The 27347-nt window shown below is 42.3% G+C and overlaps 2 protein-coding genes across 4 annotated transcripts in view; both read right to left on the reverse strand.

Annotated features, from left to right (window-relative positions):
* Positions 1–3575, reverse strand: part of TENT4B (terminal nucleotidyltransferase 4B) — a 41935-nt gene extending 38360 nt beyond the window's left edge. The window contains 3 exon segments of the mRNA XM_039558400.1: positions 2889–3267; positions 3270–3328; positions 3330–3575. Of these exon segments, the coding sequence (XP_039414334.1) occupies positions 2889–3267; positions 3270–3328; positions 3330–3433 (542 nt within the window). The 5' untranslated portion in view covers positions 3434–3575.
* A 556-nt stretch (positions 3576–4131) lies between these two features.
* HEATR3 (HEAT repeat containing 3) lies at positions 4132–27318 on the reverse strand. 3 transcript variants are annotated; one of them, XM_039558175.1, is made up of 15 exons: positions 26804–26923; positions 25285–25457; positions 24678–24765; positions 23712–23824; positions 21878–21987; positions 20957–21097; positions 19931–20214; positions 19580–19670; positions 16459–16616; positions 15360–15442; positions 14966–15102; positions 12200–12288; positions 11255–11398; positions 10976–11152; positions 4132–10077 (listed from the first exon to the last, which is right to left on the reverse strand). In XM_039558175.1, exons 1-15 carry the CDS (start codon positions 26921–26923, stop codon positions 9958–9960), a joined length of 2028 nt encoding a protein of 675 aa, XP_039414109.1. In that variant the 3' UTR covers positions 4132–9957. The 3 variants fall into 3 exon arrangements, with proteins under 3 accessions (XP_039414109.1, XP_039414110.1, XP_010394862.1); XM_010396560.3 differs by lacking the exon at positions 26804–26923 and adding an exon at positions 27156–27318 and having other exon boundaries at positions 9958–10077; XM_039558176.1 differs by lacking the exons at positions 10976–11152; positions 11255–11398 and having other exon boundaries at positions 26804–26934.
* Positions 27319–27347: the final 29 nt, after the last annotated feature.

Here is a 27347-nt window from a genome sequence, read left to right on the forward strand (position 1 = left end):
TAGAATTGCATATTCAGAGCTGGTTTTGCACAGCCATCCACACAAGTGACATCCTTGCACTGGAAATATGAATGCCATATGTCAGCTTTCAGTTGTGCTTGCCAACAAATCTGGTCACATCTTTCTAAAAGTGGGACTGTTCCACAACTCTGTTGTATTCCAAAGAGTCAAAGTTTAAAGTGATTAACTTAACAAAATTACAGGGTGGTATATAGGGAAAAGCACTGAGAGCCATTACTACATTTTCACAATTTGCTTAGTAACAATCAGAGAAGAAAAAGATACCTGTTAACACACAAGTAATGATACAATAGCAATGCTGGTATCTTTTTTTTTTCCCAGTAACTGCTAGAACTACTCAACACGATTTTGGAAATTTACATTGGAAATAATGAATTTAAAATACTTAGTTTAGCAACCTCATTTGCTAGGTTACAAAACTCTCTATCCATCCTTACTGCCCTGTGTCTCCAGATGCAGACAGATGCCTTAGAACACAGTTGCTCAAGAGAAGCTTGCAGTCGGGAGCAAAAGCAGCATCTCAGGTCACACCGCAGGCACAGGAGGCTTCACCTGGCCTTGCCAGCAGCAGTCAGTCACACTGCAACCTTCACAGCACCTAGGCATTGTCTAGGCTTTCCTAGGAAGCTTCAGGTCCTTTTAGAAATTGTTTCCACAATTTTTCACTCAAATTGTTAGCCAACAGCCTCTTAACACTTTTTATAGCTTTCAAAAGCAAACTTCCATAATTTAGGAAAAGCAACGTAGGAGTGTATTTTAGAGACACTCTACCTTACTGTGCTTTGAATAAAGGAAATAGCTAAAACAGAAGCTCAGCATCACGTCAATATATGCCACAAACTAGACAGTCAATACACATGCAGACTAAGACACCTGAGTATGTCTTGATACTGTTAAAAAAAAAGTCCACAAGGAGCTACCACTTGGAGTTTGAAACAGATACCACCAAAATTTAACTCTAGCAACACTTAGAATACTTTGTTTGGCACAGTTGTTGTTATTATTGTTACTAATCTCTTGCTGAAGCTCACTCTTTTTTCACCCCATTATTATTACTCTTACTGTCTTGTTGAAACTTACCCTTTTTCACCCTGTATCTTCAATACAGAAAAAAATTTACATATTTACAAGACACAGAGAGAGTAAAGCACTTCTAAAAATGTTCCTTAGCCTTCAAGTAAATAAGTTACAAGGCAGAATATAACCAGAGTCCAAAAACTAACTTAACAAAAATTCAGTACTTGGTATGTTCTACACACAATACTTTAAAGTTGTGTGAAGAAAGTTGCAGAAAGTTCCAAGGTACAGTGACTAGAACACTTAAAATAGCATACTTCCGCAGTGTCACTTTATGAATTATTATAACCCCAGCAGTAAAGGTAACATAGGAGCTGGCAAGAAAACAGGGAGCCAGAGGTTAGAGGTTAGAACTTGCCTTCCAAAACGACCAGCAAATTTGAATAGTCATTATGACAAATCTTACAGAACAGCAACTTCAGAAGGCAAAGAGGTTGATGCTTTCCTGTGTGAGAGGGCTGAGGGACCCTTAGGTACAAGCTGAGCACACAAAAACTCATGCAACTAAATCACTACTGATTTCTAAAATGAGCTCTGCCAGGCTTTCAACTTTTACCATACACCTCCGTCATCTAGACCCTGGAGGGTTCAAGGCAAAGGTTATGTTTTGAAAAGCGTGAACTTTACAAAAAAAAAAAAAAAATCCACAGAAGTTACCAAATGGTCTTTATCCAGGGCATCACCCATATCAAAAGCCACTGTGTTTAAAAAAAGGGGAGGGCTCAAACCAGTGTTCAGGTAAACAGAAGGTAGATGATTGCCTGCCTTCCATCTCCATGGACTCATGCAATGCGAACTGATGAGACCTAAGCTAACACAAAAACACTAAGGACAAAATATTCAGATCAGCATATGCATTCCACAATCAGAGATCCATGACAACCATTAAAAACCCGACACTAAAACCCACTGCACACTATCCAGGCATGGAAGTTTATTTCTGAGAGCAGGTGCCTGCCTGCCTGCACACCTTCTCTTGTCACGTCTCAGAAAATACACACCCCGGGAAATTACCTAGTCTGTGCGCTTTCTTTTAACACCAAGAGATGATTATTGGTTTTTTTAAGTTCTAGTCCCCACCACGCATTTGTTCCGCAGGCAGCACAAAGCGTTAGAGGTGAGCTTGACAGTGCTACGGAGGGCAGGCGTGCCGGCCCTGTGCCTGCCCCGGCCCTGCGCCTGCCCCGGCCCTGCGCCTGCCCCGGCGCCGCCGCACGTGCGGGAGCAGCGAGGGCAGCACCCGGCGCTACAGCAGCGACAACCCCGCGCACAGCGGCGCTGACAGCGGAACGCTGTGTCCGAGGAGCCCGGCGGCACCGGCCGGCAGCGTGTAACACGCGCACGGGCGGTGACAGCGGAGGACCGGCGGGGCTCCCGTCCCTGCGGATAGGCGTGCCTTGCTCCATCAGCATGCACACGGGCACCGCCGCCGCACGCGTGTGGCCCCGGCCCCGCGGAGCCACCGCCCCGGCGGGCGGGACGCTCGGCGCAGGGGCTGCCCCGCACAGGCCGCTCGAGCACCGGCGAGGCGCAGCTGTCAGTCACCACGGCCGGGCAGCGACAGCCCGGCACCCACCGCCCGCCGCCCCTGCCCAGCCCCGCGGACCCGGCCCGGCTCCCTGCGCCACCCGCTGGGCCCGCGCCGCGCCCCAGGTGCCGCGGCCCAGCGGCCCCCGGCGTGCGGCCCCGGGGCGGGGAAGGACCTCGGCCCCCGCCTCCTCCTCCTTCTCCTCCGGAGGCCGAGCGGGGCCGGGCCCGGCACCCCCCTCGCCCACCCCGCGGACGCTCACCCCACGACTCCCTGGCTGTAGTTCCTCTTCTTCCAGGGGGTGCCGGTGTAGAGCGGCTCGGCTAGGCCGGGCTGGGCGCGGGCGGCCGGCTCGTCGGCCGGGGCGGGGGCGCGGCCCAGCAGCAGGCTGTAGTTGAGCCCGAAGGTGCTGGCCTTGTTGTCGCGCTTCCTCTTGTTGCTGGCGGCGGCGGCGGCGGCGGCGGCGGGCGGCGCCCCCCGCGCGGGCCGGGCCCAGGCGGCGGCCCCCGGGGGCGGCGAGGCCTGGCGGTGCCCGCGGCTGTGCGGGTTGTTGGCGCTTTCGAGCGGCAGGAAGTCGGGCGGGGGGTCGGCGCGGGGGGCGCGGTACATGCCGGGCGGGGAGGCCGGGCCGGCCGCGGCGGGGGCGCTCTGCTGCTGCTGCTGCTGCTGTTGCTGCTGCTGCTCCTGCTGCTGCTGCTGCTGGAAGTAGAGGTTGCGGACCCCCTGCGTGGTCTCCCAGATCTGCATCCACAGGCGGTTCGAGGGGCCGAGCTGCTCTGGCTGGAACCAGGCTATCCGGGGATCCATCAAACGGGGACCCACCCCGGCTGATCCGCTCCCCGCGCCGCGCCGGCCGCCGCCGCCGAGACCCTGTCAGCGGGTCCCAGCGCTAATGGCGGCTCCTATGGAAGGGCAGCGCCGCGCCTGCCTGCTCGCTGCTGCCGCCGTCGCTCCACAGCCCCCGCCCCTCCTGGCGAGCGCGGCGAGGCGGGGCCGGGCCGCTCGAGCCGCCGGCACGCGGGCCGCGCGCAGCACGGGGGGTGGCGGCGCCCCGGTCGCTCCCCCGGCGCCCCCGCGCTGCCCCCGGGCCGGGGCGCGAAGCGGGGCCCGGGCTCGGCGGTCCCGTCCCGGCACAGCCGCCGCCGGCGCCCCCGCGCCCCACGGGGCAACAGCCGCGCTCCGAGGGCCGAACCCTCGCACCGGCCCCGCGGGTGCCCGAGCGGCCGTGACTCCGGCCCCGCTGCTGCCAGCGCGCCGGGCTGCGGCTCGGGCACAGGGAGAGGTGCGGGCAGACCCGGGCCGGCGTCCCCCTGTCCGCACACCGACAGCCGCCGCTGCACCCCCCCTAAAACTCTTGTGGGGAGGCGTCTGGGAAGTTCAGGGTCTTCCTGTCTTTTATTCCGCACCAAAGGAGAGGCAAAGGCAGCCTAGGTGCAGCCTTTTCTGCAGATGGAAAAATACATCACATACACAATACCCCAAACAGCAACACTAAGTAGTACCAGTTCTTGTTAGACTCGGTTTTATTTTTAGTATTTTCATACTACAGCCTTAAAACATCTTTAATATCAGCTACAAAGTTTCCAGCACTCTGCATGAAGGGCCTACTGCTTCCCCCACTTTCAGAATTGCAGGGGAGATGATTTCTCTTCAGGAAGCTGGAGGTGGAGGGTTTAGAATTAAAAAGTCGCATTCCAACTTCAAGCATTCTGTGAACAGTTTGCGAAGAAGAAGACTTAGCACCATTTCCTGGTGACAACTGAAGACTGAAGTTCTGGCTTCTCCCCACCATCCCAGTGCAGAACATACTGTCCTCAACACTCCTCTGTGCTGTGTCACAGCGTGTCTGATCTGCACTGACCAAGAGAAAATGAACCACAGCAAGAGGGTGAAATCTGGGGCTTGACAAACTTAATTGCTTCGAAAATTAGGACCAAAAGCTACTACCGAAAGCCAAGTAGAAACCGGTGGGACTTGAACATGTCTTGGAATTGGGGAATAACCACTATGAATAACCTTATTTTCCAAACCCCACATTCTTCAGTTATTCTGAGAATTATAAGCATAGCAGGAAAAGGTAACAAGATGGGTTTAAATGATGTTCCCTGCACATCACAAATGCAAATAGAAATGTTTCAATTAATGAACTGCTTTTTAAAAAGCAACAAAGAAAACTGCAAGTCAAATAAAAGATTTCGCATTACCCTTAAGGAGGTAAAAGTAACATGAAAACAACTCATTTGTTTCCTTTTCTTTTTTAATAAAGCTAATTCTGAAAAAATCCATGATTTAGTGTATACTCATAGCACATAAACACAAACAAGTTTTCTATAGGACTGAGGTTTACTAATTTACAGGATTCCTCAGTAACAACCCTGGTCCCAAGCAAATACAGCCAGGACACAACAGAGGTGGTGTAGTAACACAATGCTTTAGATTAGCAAGTATGCCCGGGTGGCATAAAAAACAAACAAAACCCACACCTTATTATGGTCAAATTGGTTTTTTTAATCACTGCTTTGAATTTTAACTCTATTATTTACTAAAAAGAGAACTTCCCAGAAAAGGTTATTTGGAAACATCATGCTTTACTAGCTGAATCAGCCATTCATCCATTAAGTTCTGGAAGTGCTTTTCACTCTCCATTTGAAGGGGCGGAGAGGAGCAAAGAGGCCAGTGCAATAGTCCTTAAAAATTAAAAAAAGAATTCACATGTCAGAGGAGAAAGAAGACAATTCTCAATGGGATTTTTATCACAGCAGGAACACAAAACCGGGAGAAGGTTGACTGAAAGCCCAACACAGCTTTCAGCGTGGTGCAGGGATTTATGCGAGCACCTCGCAACGCCAGGGCTGCATCAGGACCCTCATTGTGCTGAGAACACGCAGCAGCCACAATCATTTCAACAGCACACAGATTATTACAGGGATCTTAGTTAAGTTCCCAAGCAGTTGGACTTAAACCCATTATGTAACAGTGGTGCAAGGAGTTCCTGACACCCAGATTCAAAAGAAAAAAGCATCTTCCTATATCCTCAGGTGTGCAAGCCTCAAACTATGCTCTGTGTGGTCACTGAATTATGTCTATGTTTGACAAAATGCCTCTCACAGAGGCAAGAAACTTACAAAAAGCTTCGTCAAACAGAATGGCTCACCATGTGTCAGCCCTGGTGGAAAAACTTCAAGTTCCTTTATCTGCTGTATCTGTCAGAGACCTCAGATTTTGCCAATTATCTTAAAGTTATATATCTTAACAGCTTGTCCAGCACAAACTATATATAGATTGTTTGCTTAAGTCACCTGTGCCAGAAAGGAACAATTACATTATTTTCAATTACCACTACCATTGCCTGAATTGGAATTTGCAACAGTAAATGTAAGGCTAGATGTTTCTATCCAATCCTCGGGAATGTTTTTATTGAAATTCCCTTACTAAGGAAACAGGATTTGAGTTTATGGGCATTTTTTGTTGGTTGTCTTATGTTAACATTCTACAAGATATGAATTTCATTTATAATTCTTAAACTACAAACTAGTTTAAAATTCATTTGTTCTCCAGTGCAGTTCTCATTTTATAATTTTACTGTGCTCTCATTTTTTTTTGTATTTGTCTCTCAAAATACAAATATCAAACCAAGCCAAGTAGTACTGGTTGAAGTCATTCTTGATCCTCTAAGAAGACAGTCTTTAAAAAAAAAAAAAAAAAAAGCCCATAAACCCCAAAGAGTTAAACTATTGACTTGACTGTGGTATACAGCCATCTTCCGCTTCTGAATGTCAAGGCACAATGTATAAAAAACACCTCACAACAAATGCACATTTAAATCTTGCCACTTCTTTCTTTTCATAGAGAGCAAGAAAAAAGACACACAAATGATAATTCCTTATTTCCACAGCTGGGAATTCAACATTTTGCAAGCTGCAGAGACCAAGGCAGCAGAAAATGCCAGTGGTTCTGAACAGGGCAGGGGACCCACAGCCCCCTTTGCAATCTTTCCTTGACACCACAGACCAAGGTAAATTCAGCACCTATTTTGGTATTACAGCTCAACTCAGAGCCAGTCTGTTGTGCTCAGCATCAGACAGGGACACAAGTTAAGCAGCAATCCATACTTTCCAAGGATTGTGGTTTTTGACTGAAGCAGACAGATGATGCCTCAGTGACCAGAATAAGCAACCAAATTCAGATACCCGTTTTGATACCAGTCTTATCTGTGTGATTAGATTAAGTGATGAAGATCACTTACATCTATTTAGTATCTATTTACTTATGCTACACAGTCTACATCAGTCCAATTTCTGCCACCCTCAAAGTACCAAGATCCGTCTTCCCCTTTGTAGGCTGTAAAGGATCTTGTCTTTGTCTGAAGCATGCCCTAGACCTATTAAATAAACCAGTGTTCAAAGAGCCCCAAAACATTTAATTTGAACATTATCATCACTTCTGCTGCTGCCTTAATTGTCCTTAGTTGTGTCAGAACAACTTCTGTAGCCCCAATGTTATAGCTTAGTTCTTTTGTACCTGTGTATCTCATCTGGTTTTAGTCCCTGATCTGACACTTCTTTAAATCACTCACAACTTGCCTTGTCTTCTATAGATGCATTCATATTCTTCTTTAAATGATATGGTTTGTACTATGCACCAATCTCATTATGAAAATATTTTTCAAGACATTTAGCTCATCAGTGCATAGCAAAAAAATAATCTGTGCATTCCAATTGCCAGAATAGTTTAAGATCTAAATATCAGTCTGTTTTTTAACTTGAAGAAAAAAAAAAAAGAGTCTAATTGATTATATTAAGAAAACCATGTTTTCTAGTGGGTGCCCTATCTTCTGTATATTTATCTGCAACTTTCAGATTTATATTTGTAGACGAAATGTTTCTTTCATTATCAACCTAAAAGAAAAACATGAAAAAAATACTTTGGTTTTCTGGCAGTCCCCAGGAAACAGATTCTGGGTGTTAACACTTGTAAAATGTAAAGTTCTACACTTGAAACAGTGCTCTTGACTGAATGACCAAAGAACAACTTTGGAGAGAAGGACCAAAGGGTTCTGGTGGACAGTAAGTTGGAATCACCAACTGCACCCTTGCAGTAACAACAGCTAAAACAACAGGCTGCATTGGCAGGAGCATGGCCAGCAGGACAAGAAAATCAATTACTTCCCTCTATTCAGCACCTAGGAGATCACATCTGGAGTAGTGTGTCCAGTTTTGGGCCCTCTGTACAAGACACAGTAGAGCAGGTCAAGCAGAAGGCCACTAAGACAGTTGGAGGGTGAGAAGACGTACAAGGAACAGCTGAGGAAGCAGGGTTTATTTGGCCTGGAGAAGAAGAAAATACAATTGCTGTTTTCAGCTACCAAGTGGGGGTTATGAGACGGAGCCAGACTCTTCTTGGTGGTGTGCAGTCAAAGAGGACAAGGGGCACATTTTGCAGCAGAGAAGTCCTACAAGGCACAAGGGGAAAAGGGAAAAAAATGTGTTTCCAGCGAGGGCAGTCAAGCCCTGGAAAAGGCTGTCCAGAGTTATAGAATTTCCATTCTGGGAGATGTTCAAGGCCTAGCCCAACCTGCCTCCCAAGTTAGCCCTGCTTTGATCAGGGGACTAGACTAAGACCTCCAGAGATCCTTTCCAATCCAGAACATCCTGCAATTCATTGTAACACCCAGAAAATGAGAGCAGAACTTCCCACATCGAAGTCCTTTAAGTACTCCAAACAAATACTAGTACCTTTCATCAGGCGAATAGTGTACAGCAGTGTACAGCAAGTATAGCTAACACTAGGACTAAAATCCGCACACTGTAGGGTATTATGCCATAATCCACCTTTCTTCAGCTGTTACGCTCCAGACTTCTTCACTGCCTGCCCTGCCAAATCCCTGGATAACCCTGCAACCGCTCCATGCTCACGACTTCTCCTGGATTTCTCCAGGCCAGCCTCAATGGCCCTTGAGCCCTCCCAATCCCACCCTCTCGCTCATTTCACTGGCAGGCATCACATCACATATTTCATCTGACTCCTGTAAAGTAACAGCAATAACAGCACTTCCAGGCAGTACAGCTGCTTAAACTCATCTTTCACTTTCTCTTGCATTTGACAAGATACCACGTCAGGATTTCAGAAAGTCAGTCATTTGCAAGTTACCAGTCAGTTCTCAAGTCTACTTTCCAATCTTAGAGACCAAAATCTAACAAACCAAGCAAATTTGGTCTTTTTAAGTTCCATGCTTTTATCATGGGAAAAATTTTGCTAAAAACTGGATGCCTGAGCTAAGGCAGCACATTGAGAGAGAGGAGAAAAAACCTCCCACTTCAAAAACCAGAAAAACAAAATGCTTTTGTGTTTGGTTGTGTGGTTTTTTCTTGAAAAATGTTTATGAGAGGATCTCAGTCACAGAAACAAGACCAAAGCTTTTGATATATGGAAGTTCACATGCAATTTCCATGAATCAATTATATTTTTAAAAAATAGTTTCTGTATTTTACAGCTTAAAAATCTCCATCACATATTTTTGCAAAAGGTATTGTAAGCAAATACAAATTTACTTCAGGTAATACCTCAGTATAAAAAATACTTTCTGTTAGGTTTACCACTTCCCTGAATTCAAACTCGTCCTGATGTAGAATTACAAGGAAGACTAAAATAGGAGACTTAATTTTCAGAAATACCAATCAAAATAAAGACAGGGAGCTGTGTCTAGGTGTACTATCTGCTTACACTGACTTTCACAGCAAAAAAGCTATCATACTGAATTTATCATAAATGAATCTGAAAATTTTCTCCTCATGAGCCTCATGAAATAACAGATCCAAGTGCTGACAGCAATCTACACATTTGTCACACACTTCTGTTGGGAAGTCTGCCACAAGTGCCTGTGCAATTCTAGGAACAGGTAAGAGCAAATAGCAAATATTAACATTTTCCCACTGCTCAATTCCCTGAAATATATCTTGAGCTTTTACTTTTTTTTTAATCTGTCACATGACCAAGAATATTTTCTAAATTACTTTTTCACACAAGTGTAGTTTTCTGCCAGGGTACATGAAGCAATCTAGACAATGACAGTGGTGCTACGTACAGACCTCAGGACCTAAAGAGCACCTTCTTACCACTCCCAACAATATCAGGGTACACTACAGGGTTTTTTATGCTGATATGTCTTTCATATTGCATCAACCCGAAAGTATAAAAATACTGAATGTTATAAAATGTAGCATTAATATCAAAGTGAAACTGCTCTGCTCAGTAAAGTTTGGAAGTTCAAAACAGTTGTATTTTTTGAAAACATTACTCAATAAGGAAAACCTTAAAAGTTCCTCGATGCTTCAAGTTGGGGTTTTCCCTAATGTCTCCTGATATGCAATGAATCTTCTCAAATTCATCTTCACATTGTCAAGAACACACAGTTGATCTGTACTATATTGTCCTTTGCCTTCTTTTCGCATCTGTGAAGCCAAAAGAATACATGGGTTATTAATGGAGATGTTTCTGCTATTAGAGACCTCAAGTTTATTGAAACTCTGTATATAGGTCTTCTATAAAGATACGCTACCCATGGCTTGTGAGAGCTCCAAGGTGTTCGTTCCCATGTACACATGTGGAGCTTAGCAATTATTTCTGCAAGTCAATTTGCTGTAATACACTGCTGCCTAAAACCAGACTAATGGCATGTTATTTCATTCAAAAATCTGTGACATACACTTCTTTTCTGTGGCTTCTCATATGGAAAACCTTGCACATTTAACCAAACAACTGAAGCACCATCAGGTAAGTACTTTGTGTGTACAGTGCTTAGCTTTTAGACCATGAAAGTCACTCCTCAGGCTGCATCTGACCAAATAAACGACGTGTGGAAGGTCATTATCTATTTAAGACAAGGATATACCTAAAATTACAGTTTAGAATACCAGCCGTGTTATTCTTGAAAATACAGGATACATGAACTGTTTTAATTAACCAAGAACAGAACAAAAACATCCAACTGCAACTACAAGTTAAAAACCAAAGATGTCAATGTAACTTCAGAAAGGACTTCTCTCCCACCTCCAGAGACATCTGCAGGATATTTTTTACAACTGTTTCAGAACCATAAAGTGATTTGGACATTAGTAATACTGATGGTGTAATGCAGATGTTGCAATGTAGGTGCTGCACTGTTACCTTGACACTTCCATGAACTTTAAGGTAATTGTGTTTGCTTTCCTCTAAAGTGGAATATCAGAAAATCAAACACCTTTTTTTCTGTCACATTATAAATTAATTATCTCTTCTAGGACCCCTACACTCAAAGCTTTAACCCACATCGTGTGCTGAGACCCTGAGCTGGCTGCCCTTGATGCCTACCCTCATTCTGAACACTGGCTGAAATTCCTTCAGAGTTGGAAGCAACTTTATCTGTAATGCCGCCTTTTCTGCTTCTTTACCATCTGCAAATACATCAAAAAGTGCATCCAAGGCTTCCCCTGCTACCACAAGAGAAGATTCCTTCATAGCAACCTCAAGAAGAAATTTTCCAATCATCTGAAATAAGAAAGAAGAATTGATTTTTCCAGCAATTCTAAAGAAAATTGAAAGAAATATCACAATTCTTTTAAGCTTGCAATGCATAGTTTGCTTTTTCACCTTCAGTGTTTCAGCTGTATCTTGTCCTTTTGCCAGGACACTGCCAAAAATTCCAAGGATGCTCACCACGTTCACTCTAACACTGGCATTGCTGCTTTGAATACCAGCCTCACACAAAGCCAATAGCTGCTCAGGAGTCATACACTGGTCAGCAAGGGGAAAGGAGGAAAGGAAAGAAAGAGACACCATTACATTTTCATGAAAGTTTTGAAATATGACATTTAGACACTGTGCTTTTACAGAACACAGGCAAATTCTTAACAGAGAAACATAGTCCTAGATTATGAAAACTATATGAATTCTGAAAATGCAATTACCAAGAAGGCAAGTAAACTCTCCTGTTCAATTTAAGGTGTTTCTTCCAAAACATAACCAAAGCTGACAGGAAGTTGAAGGAAAAGTTCTGAGATTTTCACAAATTTACCTAGCTCAATAGTTGCTTCCAACTCTTCACAACTTACAGCATAGAAGCTCAGTTTTCAGTTTAAGACCAGAAAGGACTAGCAGACTAACTAGTTTTGTGTCTTGAATAACAAACTATTATGCTTCATTCCTGTATTCAGCTCACTAATTCATGTCCAACCAAGATTCAAGAAGGACCACCAGCTTCAACTAGGTGACATCAGGAAATAAAGAATCCACATTTCTAGGTGCTAATTTTCTAAATATTTGTCATTATAACTATCTCCTAAAGATACCCGTGGCCTATCGCTATTCTGGTTAGAAATACCTTTAATCTGTTTACATCTTGAGGAGGAGATATATAAAAAAATATTCCTGTAAGGTCCATGAAAAACCACAGGTAATGCTATTAAATCTGTTCTTCCAGTGTTCACAACTGCTGAAATTTTGAATTAAATTTATATTGTTTCGTTTCAAAAACTTTCCAGCCCAATCTCACAGGAATTTGAACCTACCAGAGCATTTGAGTTTGAAAGCTTTTACCTGGGAGATGTTCTTTGATGCCATTGTTTGTAGGAGAGCCCTCAAAGCACTGGTTACAGCTTCCAGGAATTCTGTGTCTGTAGGGAGTTCTGTCAAAGAATAGAACCCAGAGCCAGAAGTTAAACAGTAAGATGAGGGACACAGGAAGCAAAGAAATAAATTCCTTAATCCCTTAATTGTTCCTCCAGGTACGACCACAACAGGAAAAGCTAGATTTTCAGAGACTGGTCTATGTAGGTTGTAACCATAGTGATTTGTTTGAATTCAGCATTAACTGCATCTGGAGGTTAGAACACAGCTGGGCCTCATTTTCAGGCACATCCCTGGTTGAGACACTTGTGTGACCTAATGGACAGTACCAGCCACTGTCACCAGAACAGCAGCTGAACACTGGTATGACATGGAGGCCATAATACAGGAACTGAGAAAAATACAGAAGCTGACTGCATACTTTACCTCCTTTCTTCTGCCTTCTTAAGCAAGCTTTTCAGACACCCGAAACACTGGACACTTTCCAATTCATATAAAGAGCATGTTTTCCGGTGGTTTAATAACATTTCAGGAATGTATGACTCAAACACTGCATTATTCTGTTTAACTACAAACTCATCGGTAGCAGCCATCACCTTCCATCTGTGTTCTGCATTTCTTGAGGCTTTTTATTTTCCTCTAATACGTTTACTTTCTGGACCACTCCAGATGCAAAACTTCTTGATTTATGCGCATCTCCTCCTTTCTCATATAAACAATCTGATCTTTATGCCTCTTTTTTACCCTGTAAACCACAGAATTCCTTCTAACCACGTTGATATGTTATCAACTCTATCTGGCAGTTTTCATTACATAGCATTTAAACATCGAAAAATGGGCCTGTGCCATTAAATTAATTTTAGCAGCCTTAGCTGTCTCCAGATAGCAACTTCTCCAGCTTCATCGGAGATCTTTCTGACTATTACAAAGCATAACATGTAGACCCAAAATCTTGGAATTCCTCTCTTCAAGCATGAGACATGTTTTATGTGAACTTCCTTGCATATGTTTTCATAGGTATTTTCATTTCAGCATTTTAGTTTTCCACACACTGCACTCTCAGTAATAATATTGCCATAGACTGATCACACGTCTTTAAAGACAAGTGAGAAAAAAGTGTGTTTTGCAGGCAAATGCATTTTCAAGCACTAATGCAGTGTCATTTTATACACCACAGCAGAGAACTACATAAGCTGCATCTGTGGCTACAAATGAAGACACTTGAAGGAAGGGAAGGAAACTGAACTTCTTGAGCTTCTAAGAGACAAAAAATGACAAAGCCACACATATGCCAGACTTCAACAGAACTGTCTTAGGGAAAATGTTTTCTGACAGTTTTGAGAGTTGGCAGCTCTTACAGGCTCTAAGAATCTCTCTTATTTTTTGTAAACCCATCACAACTGACCTTAAAACAAAGATTATCAGAATAGTCTGAATGAAACAGCCTGTCAGGGACCCACATCCTCAGTTTGGAACCAGGCAGGGTTTTCTCGCCTTTTTTTTTTTTTTTTTTTTTTTTTAATTTCGGTTCAGCTTCTCTCATGTCAGTAACAGAGAGATCATAGCATACATGATCCAACAGGGTTATGGACACTGATGCTGCTCTCATGTATAGGATCACAGAAAGTAGCTGGAAATGCTAACTACTGTATAGATGATCCAATAACACTGTGCTAGCAGATGTATGGGGAAACCTTCACAGTATTATCTCTATGAAATAATGCACCTTGGATGAGCTACAGTGGATACATTCTAGTGTTTACCAGGATATATCACAGAGTCTATGAGGTTGGAAAAGACCTCTCAGATCGAGTCCAGCCTGTGACCGATCACCGCTGTGTTGACCAGACCCTGGCACTGAGTGCCACATCCAGTCTTTCCCTAAACACCCCCAGGGACGGTGGTTGCACAGTCTCCCTGGGCAGCCCATTCCAGAGCCTAAATACAGATCTAATAGATATCTCATATATATATATATATATATATGTAAAAAATATCTTCTAAAATAGTATTTTTAGAAAAATTAAATTTATTACCTTCTGTTGAAATTGAACCACAGCCAGAACAGGAAGCTGAGCAGCTTTAATATTTAGTCATAAAAACTTTGCACACTTTCTTACTACAAATATATTTCCAATAAAGCTAAGCCATCATAAGCATAAAGTATGTCCTGGGGACAAGGTGGCTGCTCTCTTTCCTACTGTAACAAGCATGGACATTCTTGAGATTTTTGCAACAACCGCCTTTGCCATAATTTGGTAAGATTACTAGAAAAAAAATGATGTGAAAGACTGTGCTAGACATCTTTTGTTTTCACATCTCCTTAGGCTAGTTAGGACATTTAAAAAGAAAATCTCCCATCTTCTTCATGGCTAGTCTGATTGATGAAAAACTGCTATTACCACAAATATGATCAAGCAAACAGTTCTGGTCTCCCAACAAGGCAGTGTTTATCCTCTAAGTGACTTCCTGCATAGACCCAAATGTGAAGCAGATTCTTGCATTACAGGCAGACTTGCTCAAGGTGCATAAACATGTGCATGTGTGGATAAACACATCTTAACGGGATACAGTGTGATGTCAGTACATTGCCAACATCCACTATCCTTATTTTGAAGGACCAGAGGGATAAAATTAGTAATAAACAGCATTAGAACATAATAACATACATGGCTACCTTATATCTAGCTGATCAGCAAAGGGCATCAAGCAAGTCCCCTCCACTAAACATCTCACCTGTTTTAGAAAAGATCAGCTGTGAGAGATGCTGTGCAAGGGACTGAAGTGCTGAAGCTCCCCCAAGACAATCCAAATCTGACACCAACAAAATGCTCTGAAGACACGTTAAAGCTCTACACTGCACTGTATTCAGTCTGAAACAAACAAAAAGCACACTGAGCAGGTATTCTTGAAAATACATGCTGAAATATAAAGAAGAATCTTGAATTTAATAAGGCTGTGATCTGGTGTGCAGTTCACAAAAACATTTGTATCTCTTTATTCGAAATCATGTATCAGATCTGCCAGTTTCCAGATCTTAAGAGTAGTCCAAGGATGGACAATCCTTCTAAGAGTTTGAAAACAACTGAATATACATGAAAAATAGTAAGAGAGACAATGAAATGCCTACTTTTTAATTAATGGTTTCCAAGACGGATTGTGCATACAGATGTCTAGAGCAACACTGTTCGGAAAAGCAGTTTTTTCAAGAATCTGAGGAGGGGAAAAAGAAAGGTTTAGCAATAAAGCCTTTTTTTTCCTTTTGTTTTAATAACGTGTTCAGAGGGAAGACTGAAATTTTAGCTTAATGTCAAACAGATACTTCAAACTACATATTTCAAAGCTTTCCAGATAGCAAATACCTCGCCTGCTAAAAATGCCAGAATTTTCCTCAATTACTTAAATGGTGTAATTATACACTGGATTCAGCATAGCATATTTTAAGTGTTCAACTGCACTAACAACAGGTCATTTTCTAGGTCTCTGCTATTCTTTCTTATTTAGCTCTTTCTTCTTCTGGATTCTGCTACAGGATTTGCAGATAGCTGCAAGTCTGGAAGGCCGTGCCATGAAACTCTGACTATTAAGTACAAAAGGCCTTCAAAGTTTTCACCTTGCACCTTGATGTCTTAGGTGAGAATTCTACAATGCTGCTGAACTAGCACAGTAACTGATTCAAATAATTCAAACTTCACCTTTACAGCCCCAAATAAAAATGAGCAAAACAACTCTGAAACAAAACCATCTAATTTCCTGTCAGTGCCAAATACTGTATTTCAGACACTTTTTATAAAACAGGGGGAGAGGAACTTTCACTTTTTCAGTGCTGACTGCTGCCATTCATAAATGTTACTTCCACCTCATTTAGCTAATATGGAAATCTGGCTGTCATGCTTCAGCCAAGTTTCCTTTCTTTCTACGGGTAATCTTTTTCATGTCCAAATCAAGGAATAACAACCTTTGTATTTGGGGAAAAAAAAATAATGAAAAAAAACCCCTCCCAGATTTCTGACACACGTGACCCCTCTATTCCCACTTACATGAGGAAATTATTTAGGTCATGCAAAGATGCACCACCTCTAGGCCAAAAAAGTGAGGCCAAACTCATTTTAAAAAATACTCCTTTCCTCAAGGTCAATTGGGAAAATTTGTTTACCTAACCTGGGATAGAAAGCAGGAACAAGGGCAAGGACTGTACCATGTGCTGGAAATAAAATAGAAGACAATACCTTCTTTGGAATGAGGTTGTTCAGAAATGCTGAGTTAACCTCATCAGAGAGGCACAGGGGTGACAGCAAGAGCCCACTCCCCTCGTTGTATGAGTTTTCCATGAACAAGTCACTCTCATCACTGCTGGAGAGTTCCTCCCACTCGTCATCGGAAGGATCTGAGAACACATGACAAGACTTGTAAATGTAACATAACAGCCCTCATGCAACAGGTATCCTACTTCCCAAATGAACATGGCTCCTCCACTTCTTGGATTAGCCATCTTGAAGCTCTTGGGCTCTAACAAGCTCCTCACAAACCAAGTGCCATTAAGCCACAGTTCTAAATATTTTATTAAAAAATATTTTATATTCACTGAGGCACAAATATTCTTCATACGTGGGCATGTTAATCTCTGATATTAACAATGCATTGTTTGAAAATATCAAAAAAAGGTATAGAATAAACATTTCATAAAGATTTACTAAGATATTAAGTTGCATTGTACCATTTCACTTTCTGAGTTGATTCAAGCATGCAAATACACCAGTTTAACTTCACTTATTTACTAATTGCAGTCAGTTTAAGGCAATTGTTTCCTCTGGTAATACTGAGGCCACAGACAGATGTCCTCTGCCTGGGCAGTAACTGGGCTGGATGAAGATGTTACTATCTCCACAGCAAGGCCAGTTGAAAAGAAATGATGACAGCAAAGAAAGCCAAACAAACTCTGATAGTCATTTCAGGCAACATATTTCACACAAATTAAACTAGGTTTATAATCTTAAACCTGAACTAGGCTATACTTGCATGACTTACTCTACTAGCAGATCTGTACGGGCAGATATGGTGAGAGGAGATCACTGTAAAGTGAATCATCTGTCCACAGCTAAAGGGAGACTTGGGCTGACAAGCACAAACTACAATCATCGTAATTTATATTTAAACCCATATATCTACATCCACAGAGTTCACACTCATTTATCTGAAGTTTCTTTAAATCTGGTTACATTTTAACTAGTGTTTACCCAAGTCCTAAGTCTACAAGTTGGACTGATCCTCCTATCTAACAGATGAAAGCTCTGTGTACATAGGTCAGGATATTTAACTATTGTGACAAAAAAATATCATATTCACCCCCAAGTAATTTTGTCTGACAACACAGGTTCTCATGAGATGTAGGTCCTGTTGTAACTACAGGAACAGCCACACACTTCTGTGGCAAAAGGTAAATTCACTAAAAATACAGCAAGAAAGATCCAAATGAACGCATTTCACTTGTACTGTGCAAGTTTAAGAATTTATTTGAAGGTGATGGCTGTGGTTTGTCTGATGCAAAGTAACTCATCAAAGTGTGGCAACTTGACCACACAGGCATCTTCTGTTATCTTATGGTAATAGCCAATTAATTCTACAGCCATAATGCTGGTGTTAATAGCCTTTGCATGAGAAAATGGTTGTCTTTCATGCTTTACCAAATCATTGCAGCAAGAAACATGAAAACAAAGCAGTCATCCCCCTTTCAGTCTCTTGCCTCTTCTAAAAAAATTCTTTTTGCATCTTTAGAAAACAAAGAAAGCAAAAAATATCCCTTGAAACCTAACTGATAACAATAAGAGCTGACATTGCAATTCAGCAACAAAGACAGCAGTTGTCATATGTTGACAGAGAGTGAACAGGGCAGAGCAGGAACTGGGATCTAGAACACTGGCCCATAACTATGATCAGGTTCCTTGTAATGTTCTGGGAAACAGAGAGGCACTTCCAGCAGCAGTCCCATCTCACCTAGCACTGGTAACCCAAGAACTACAGACTGGACAGCAGTGGTGGAGTCTCTGGGCTTCTTGCCCAGGTGCCCATCAAAGGGGAGCACTCTGCTTCTTCCCAAACACTGGCCAGTGTTCAGTAAAACACATCTCTTGCCAGCCTGGTTATTTCTCTCAGTTCTGTTGCAAGCTGAGTGTTTTTATGAACTCAGCATAATGGCTAAAGCTATTTCAGTCCTCAAATAATTTGAAAATTAAATGAACAGCTGCCTATGGAATCTCCTAATTTCTAGAGACTGTTTCTGTCTGCCCATGAACGGGTAAAATACTGTAGTGAAATACAACACAATCAATCTTACATTACACTGACTGAATGGCAGAATATGCAGCTTATCCACAAGAGATTTTCCAATTAAAGGGGAAAGCTTATGAATTACAGCTCATTAGATGAGAAATGCAGTTATGAAAGGAGCTTCATACACTAGGTGCAGAATTTCCTTGTGCTGTAAGAGAAAAAAAGTCACCATTGGGAATAACTGGGTATTACTGTGGATTTTATTAGAACCTGAAAGTCTTACTCAGTTACTTTCTACACAATTACTCCTGCATAAGGCTAAAACTATAATAGCAATCAAAATTTTAAGGTTTTGGAAGGTTTAGGGGATTAGTCTAGTTTGTTTGTTGGCTTTTTAAAATAGAATTTGATAATCTCTCATTTGTTTTCCCGAAGATTAGAAGAAAAGCGATCACAACTGAGTTTCAGAGTTCATAAAAGATACAGAATATCTATATCCTACTCCCCTCCAAGTAACAGCCTCTCTTTCCCTCCTCCTCCTAAAAAGCTCATAAAGGCAGAACTCTGGAAGCCTAGATCTACCTTGTTGCCAGAATTGCATGCAAAAGCTGTCCCTACTCCTAATTTTGCAACACTTGCAGTACCAAAACTAAATCAAAGCAACAAGATTTATCTGGTTTAAAAAAATTGATGCCCCCATCCTGCAATGAGATTGGCACACGTCTTGCATCAAAAGAACAGTCAGACCACACTCTAACTGAACAAAGATTTTGCCATAACAGTTTAGGAAATATCTCTTGGTGTGAGTGCTTTTTTTGTTTGTTCTTAAATGTTGGCACATGCAGTATCATAAAAAAAAATAAATAAATTAAGCAACATAAGTCACTTAAATGAAGAAAAAACCACTTAAATTAGATATAGAAATGACAACCTACTCTGTCCCCAGATGAGGATATCAGGGACAACATGCCCACGGGCATTCACCCTCAAAAACCCAGATGACCAAACAACAAACTAAATGTGTGCTACTCAGAAACAAAACACACCACAACACTTGCAATGAACAAGACTCCTACAAACCTTCACTGCAGCACATATTAACAATGATTTCCAGAGCAGTCTGCTGAGCCGTCAGTAAAGCTGTCAGTTCTTTCAGTTCCCACTTATCAGACTAAAAAATTAAAAACATGAACCAAATTTGATTTTGGAAAACAACATTTAAGAGCCATTTAAAGTATCCAAGCTGTCAGTTAAAAATACAGTCCAGTCATTTCCTCTTCTCAGTCTACACCCAAACTTGAAAAAAAAACCCAAAACACAAATCCAAGTGGTGTTATCTACCATCTTTTCGTTGAATGTTCCAGAGGAAATTTTATTCTCGAGGAATGCCACTTGCACTAAAGTTGTCCAAAAGCCAGCAGCCACACTTACCGGAAGTAAATCCGAAACATCATTTTCTCTTCTGAGTTTTCCTTTTGGTATTTCTTCCATGTTATCATCTTCACTCAAAACACAGTTTTCTGTAATATCATTCATGTTTTCCTCAGCTTCTGCTTCCACAGCAAATTTTAACCTGTTTTTTTCAGCTTCATTCATATGAATAATTGTTTCACCAGCGTCTATTGCCAATGATTCTGAAAATATCTTCAGGATTGCATTAACCGTGCTTCCCAGGCTGCCTGGTGGAATGGTATCCTTTATATTCCAGACAGTGCCTAAATATGACATAACCAAATTATATAAATTATTAAAGTGCTCAATTCCCAGCTCTGTAATAGCCATTTTGTAAGGACACAGCCTCCACTACTTAAAATACTCAGTGCTTACATTCACTACAAATGTTCAAGTCTTTTCTCTACAGATTTGTATTTTTTTATAACATTTCATATATTCATCTGTAAGAATTGTTATGCCCACATCTTAAGCTCGAGTAAATTTCAACATGTCAGTATTTACAGAATATTTATGTGGAGTGACCTTGGTGTCACTCTGTACCTGAGATAACAAATCCACTTGCAAGAATCATTTTCTAAGGATTCTCAAAATTAATTTATTACACTCCAGCATCAAAAATCATCATAGCTAAGCATCTGAGGTAACAAAAATTCAAGGTGGAGAATCTGAGGTAAAAAAATCTACACCTATTAAGATCAAAACAACTCCTGTACCACTTACTGATTCATTTCATTGTTGAAAACCAAATGAGCAGTTAAAGTGGGCTAGCACACTGAGCAGGGGCTGAAATCAGAATCAAGCATTTAAGACAGTTTTAAAACTAGTTGCAAATACCTATTTGCAGTTCCAAAAGGCAGATATAACCTCACAAACCATATGTACAGGCCTTGACAATCAGAAGTCCAGATCATAGCAGAGAAGACTAAGCCTTCTGTCCTTCCCAGCCTCCTTTACCTGCCATGCTACCCATCCCAAGGCAATGAACCCCCTTGAGCACTGTACCTGCTATCAGTGTTCTCAGAAGGATGTGCTTCATGGTGCTCTCTGGACACAACATCACTGTTTCCAGTACTTGTTGTGCAGAAGCGTTAAATGAAGAAAGAAGATCTGGATTATCTTCCGTCACTGCCTGCAAGCAGTTTGCTGCAGCAAACAACAAGAGCAAACATAATTAACAAACCCAGTAGCAGCTTTTGCTCTGCTAATGAGAAAACATTATCTTCCTGAAAGCTGGAGTCATGAAATGCTAACACAGGAAAAAAAAGTCATGCAGCATTATGTTGTAATGGTCTGACACTGTCCTTCACAAGCTGTGTTTCGGATTAGAAGACATTCTGTGGCAAACCTGTACATAAAACAGGTGAGGACAATACCACATCAGCCATGGAATTGGTTGTATTAATTTCAGCTACTCATAATTAAATTTCTCCATTGTATACTGACAATGGATAACATAAAAAAATGTTGGAAGCACACACACCTGTATCACCATTATAAACCCGTAATAACAATAATACTGATAAAACCACATTGAAAGTGATTGGAATTGTTTGGGGTTCTTTTAGAAGGACTGTCTCCTCTGCTCAACAAATTAAACCCTCCATTACCAAAACATGAAAACAAAATGAAAAACATAGCCTCCTTCTAAAGCCCTCTTCCCACAAAATTTTTCTTCCCATGTAACCACCAATAAGCCATTCTCCTTTGAACTGAAAACAAGCACAACAGACGTCAACTTCTTCATTACATGCTGTTCAAAAATGGATTTAAAGTCTTATACTCAGTGCAAAGTTAAGCAATGCTAAAGCAGGTCCATTATGCAATGAATGTAATATCAGTGTTACATTCATATAGTAAAAAAAAAAAAAAAAAAAAAAAAAAAAGGTATCTTTAAACCCTTCTCTTTTCTTTTTCACCACTTACCTACTGAAATAGCCAGATCCACATTTGTGGCAAATTTCTTCATGTAATGTAACACAGCCTCCAGACATCCTTCTTTATTGAATATGTATAGGGCAGTATTGTTGCATTCACTAATGTATGAAAAAGATCAGTCAAACCCTTTTCCAGGAAAAAAAAAGAATACTACAGCAACGTTTTAAGCACCCCATACTTGTTATTACTCACATTAAAAAAAAAAAACCTAAGAATTATGCATTAGTCAAAGAGCTATCCTTCATTACTGAGGTTATGATCAACTCTATACAAGACACTGAAAGAGAAGCTGCAAAACCCTGGACACTTTTGAGGAAAGTTATCTTGTGCCAGCTGCTTCCTCATACAGAGCGTTCGAAGTTATTTGGGAGCCTAACTACAGTCTCCCGCTGGAGGGTGAATGGCAGCTCAGAGCTGTGGGCTGCAAGCCAGCCCAGGGCTTCCTGCAGCCACAGGAGACTTCACCCACAAACCCACTGCCTCTCACATCAGTATTCACTCACTCCACAAAATGACTGCTCCTACCATTCAGAAACGCATTTACTTTCACTATCTAACAGTGGGATTTGTGTTTCTTCAAGTTCTCACAGCTACTCTCTCTTTTAAACTGACACATTGATATAAGCCTAATTCAAACTAAAAAAGCACAGGAGCTAACTAGCTATAAGGGTCTTCAAAAATTTACTTTTGAAAATATTATGTCTCAGCATCAATGCCAGCCCTAATTTTATCAGTACTAAACTTAGCAACAAAATAAGCAGTTCACATTCATTGCCACAAAGTTCAAAATCCCGAAGTGATTTACATTCACACTTAATGATCATACTTCCTGCTCTCAAGCACTGACTACAAAAGCCAAAAAAAAATGAACACATGACATTGTTGAGTCAGAGTTACAAAGGGTCATGCATTCTGTGCAAGATGCTGAACAAGCAGTTTATCTGCTGTTCTAGATTCTAATCCCTAAAAAATAAATATCCCAGTTTAGAAACAAGGCCTCAAGCCAGCAGCCATATCACACAGGCACAGAGGTAGTTCCCACTGAGGCACTGTACAGCACTGAACAAAATCCTGTACGCAAAGTGTATAATGGGAAAAAATGAAGATAAACAACACAAAGCTCAAGCAGAACTTTTGGAACAGATTTGCATCACTTCAATGTTTATAGTCATTTCTGTATAAATAGCATTGCCATTTCTCTTCCTTCACCTGATGCTTCCAATGTAAATTACTAATAGAACAATTTACATTATTTTCTCACATAATAAGTAGATTTTTATCAGTGCCTCAGTAACTAAGGGACAGTTGCCCCAAACAGTTAATTTTTGGGATGACCTGCAGACAGAGGAAGTAGTATAAAAACTCCTCATATTCCTAGAGCACTGGAGTCCACTGATCAGAATTTCATTTTCTCCATTTCTTGTACCATGGATCTACAGGAAATAAATTCAAGATGCCACAACCCAAACTGTACAACAGACTATGACAGAACATGTTCAGAAAACAGGATCAGAACCCAGGATGAAGAACCAGTAGAAAAAAAATTTGTTACTCTTCTAAAACTAATGACCAACCCTGTGCTCTTTTAGAATCCTTCACTTAAAAAAAAAAAATCTACACTAGAAGATAAACTTCTATTTCAGATGAAATGAGGGCTCACCATTATTAGAGCAAGGTACACGTAGGAGCAACACAATCAGAATCAGCAAATGAATGCATCTTCCCATGCCAGGACAGTAACTTCTTTTCTGCCTCAATTAGCACACTCCTTTTCAGGAACAATTTAATTTAGCTAAAATGCCAGTGTTTACACAGCACTTACCATATATTCCACAGCAAATTAATAGCCTCATTGGCTATGTCTTCAATATAATTTTTGTTTATTCCTCTGCATTTCTTTGGAGAGAGCTGGTTAGCATCTAGTCCAGTGCTGCACTACAACCAAACAAAAGAACCAGGATTGGAAAACAAGCCACGAAGAGAAGCAAAACTTTAAAATATTAGCAGCAGTGAGTGAAGAGATCCTCTCATCATGAGTTTATTACCAAAAAACCTGACTAGTTTCCTTTCTCTATGAAAACTTTCTAACTAAAAAAAAATACCTGGGAATTTTAGAACTTGGAAGTTCTGTTTCTTGCTAATAGGCTGTCTGCAGTTGTCAACAGTTCTTTCTAACCACAAAGATTAATTCAGCTAATACCTTACTGTATTTGTGCTTTATAGTAATGCCATTACTCATATTTTAAAATGGAGAAGAAACATACAGAAAATGATGGTATTGGACAAGGTTGCTCATACAAAGACAGCAGGTAAGAGAACTCAATGAAATTTCCAAACTGCAGTGCAACACCTGGACCAAACAAAGAATACCAATTCAGTACAGGTTATTCTACAATAATTACCCAACTGTAAACCCAAACATCCATTTAGACAAAACTGCTTACCAGAAAAAAACGTTACTAGAATAATGTTGCAACATACACGAAGGACCTGGATTCTCACTGACAGAATAAACTTGTCTTGACTGACATTACAAACACAAAATCTCCAGAACTTTCACTCAAAAATCATCCTAGGCAGCAAACGTCACCACGGACACAAGTTAGCTGGCCAAGAGGCAGAAGGTAGTGGTTAGAAATCTCTGGAATAACTTTTGTACCATTAAACCTATTGAAACATTCTTTCAAGTATCTTATTTTAATAATAGCTACAAAAATAGAACTGGTTTTGTATATGGGATAATTCAATGCCTAGGTCAGGTTTAAAATCAAAATAAAAATATACACACCTCTTTCAAAAGTGCAACCAGGGGTGTCATGATGTCGTTTGTCACCATATCATCACAGATATCAAATCCTCCACAAGCGCTTAGATTTCTGGGGAAAGCAAAAAAATTAATGCTTTGGATAAGATACAATACTTTCCAAGAATGTTTCAAACACCCCATGCATTTGATATTCTTCTCTAAAGGTTATGGTACTTTTTGTTTTAAAATCAATTTGTTTAATTAGTAGCTTTAGTCTTCTACCTCCCTAACACTAACTTCGGTGTTAGAAAAAAAAATTATTTTCATTTACTCATCAAGCATAACTAGAAAGCTTATCTGTACTAAAACATCATGATACAAAATGTCATACAAACTGCACTCAAGTTCTCTATATTTCCTCATAAAGCCATACGTTTCTAGTGTAAAGCCTGCTCCTGACATTAAAGGCTCACAGAGCAAGAAGAGCCCCTCTCCCACACACTTCAGCTGACATGGGCATAGCTACCCAGACCAGAATTAAAGCAAGAGAGGCTGGCACTCAAGTTCACAGCTGTCACCAGCAGAACCCCACTGTTTCTCCCCGGTGCCAGGATCCCCTCATTCTACCTGTGCAGTAACAAGGGCTTACCGGAGAGCTCCTGCAGCTGTCTCCCGAACAGCTAAACTGTGATCCATCAGCAACGGCCCCAAACAGCGCACCACGTCCCTCTGCACAAAGGCTGGGATGACGTGCTTCTGCTGCAACAGCTTGGAAATACTGGCACAGGCATACTCTCTCACTTCAGCACTCGGATGCTGCAGCTGCAGAGACACAGGGCACACCACAGCGAGGGTAAAGGGAGCTGGAAGGTTATACTGAGTGAAAAGATTGATCAGGGCCAGCACTGTCGCTCCTATTTTACTGCTCTTGAATGGAAGCAAGAGCTTTTAATTTCCATGAAAGTTTATAAATCCTTGCCTGGGTTATGTGTCTTAACTGTATGACTAGATAAATACTATTCTGGATATTTTTAACAAGACAGCCATAGTCCAGGCACAGATTTGACACTAGCTGGCAATGGTGAGACCTCAATTACCATGCATTAAAAAAAGGAAAAAAGTGGTGGGGAGGAAATATCATCAAAGTATCACAGACACAACACATACCACCATAAAGAAAAGTTGAAGAATCAAAAGATAAGAAAAAAAATTATAGCCTTTAGATTAAAACCACCTGCTTAACAGCAAGATGTTTTCTATGTCCCCAAGACAATGTTGACTTGTGCTGTAACAGAGTTTTAGGTGAGATACAAGAATTACAAATTGTAAAAATAATAACAGAGCAGAAGCACATATCGTAGAAGGTCACAGAGTTTGTTGAAAACCTAACAGAAGAGATAAACATCTGCTGAACAGCAGAACAGAAGAGTGGTAACATCAGATCCTGCCTCCATTGAAAAAGGTGTCTCAGCTCACCCTCACCTGTACCTTTATTTACCCTCTCTTCCCCTCTCTCGCCTAAACAGGTTAGTCCAGAAGAATAACCAAGCTGTGACGTGTTCAATGAATTCGGTTGGGCAAAGTGAACAAAGGGGATTTAATTACTTAAAGGAAAACGGATTTTTGCTTCTGATTCTTAAGTCACCCCTGTAGAAGGAGGTTTACACCAGCTTCCATCTGCAGTATTTAAACCAGGACTATGGCCTACAAGTGGCCAAGCCGTCTTCTTCAGCATTTTCTACTCGTTACTCCTTACGTGTGGCTCTTGGACTCATGGCTCTGGCCACCTGTAGAAGTCTCCGGCCGGGGAGACCGAGCCCAAGCCCTGCAAGAACTCCTTGGCAGCCCCCGCAGGGACGAGGGACACGGAGCTCCGCCGCTCTGCACGGAGCGCGGGCGGTGCCGGTGCCGCCCCGCCCCGCCGGGCCGCGCGGCCGTGACGCCGGGGGAGCGACACGGCGGGAGGGGAGGGAGGGGCGGTCCTGCGCGGCCGCTCGGCTCCTTCCCGCCGGGGGCGGGACCGCGCCCGGGCCCTCGCCGGCACCGCCGCGGGGGAAGCCGAGGCCTCGCCCCCCCCCCGTCCGCACCCGCAGCCCCCGCCGTTGTCCCGGTCCGCAGCGGGGCTCACGCCGAGCCCGCCCGCGCCCGCCGCTCGGCCCCGTGCGCACCTTCTCCAGCAGCTCCGCCGCCGCCTCCTCCTCGGGGCCGCGCTCGCCGTCGCGCTGCTGCGCGGGGTCGGCGGGGGCTCGGGGCGCCCTGCGGAACCGCCGCGCCCGGCTCTTGCCCATGGCTGCGCTCGGCGCCGGCGCGCCCACGTGTGCGGCCCCGCGCAGGCGCCGCGCCCGCCCCGCTCCGCACACCCCGCCCTGCCGCAGCCCGGCCGCACCGCCGGACAAACCGCGCTCCGACCCTCGCATCCCACCCGAGCGAGGACACCGCGCCTACTGCGGGTGTTTCCCCAGGTCAACAACTCAAACAAGATAATTATCAATAGAAACAATTTCCTCTAAGGGCACTTACAGAGGCGGGATTGACCTGGAGGATGGAAACCTGGAAGGGGTTTCCTCTCTGGTGTCAGTATCTTAGATTTTAAGAACCACATCAAATACAGGAAATGTTGGTCCGGTATGAAAGTTACAGAGTGCAGCTATGTATTTTCTGAAGTTCTTCTGTGTTCAGTGGAGATCTGTATTTGCACAGTACAAAAGAAGA

The sequence above is a fragment of the Corvus cornix genome, chromosome 11, assembly GCF_000738735.6.
Source record: "Corvus cornix cornix isolate S_Up_H32 chromosome 11, ASM73873v5, whole genome shotgun sequence".
NCBI lineage: Eukaryota > Metazoa > Chordata > Aves > Passeriformes > Corvidae > Corvus > Corvus cornix.

Excerpts from the sequence above, each read along its gene's own strand:
- HEATR3 (XM_039558175.1), bottom strand. The coding sequence starts at position 26,923 with ATGGGCAAGAGCCGGGCGCGGCGGTTCCGCAGGGCGCCCCGAGCCCCC. Across the intron at positions 24,766-25,284 it reads ACAGCTGCAGGAGCTCTCCG|AAATCTAAGCGCTTGTGGAG; the intron begins GTAAGCCCTTGT and ends TGCTTTCCCCAG. Across the intron at positions 15,103-15,359 it reads TGGAAACCATTAATTAAAAA|ACTGAATACAGTGCAGTGTA; the intron begins GTAGGCATTTCA and ends TGTTTGTTTCAG.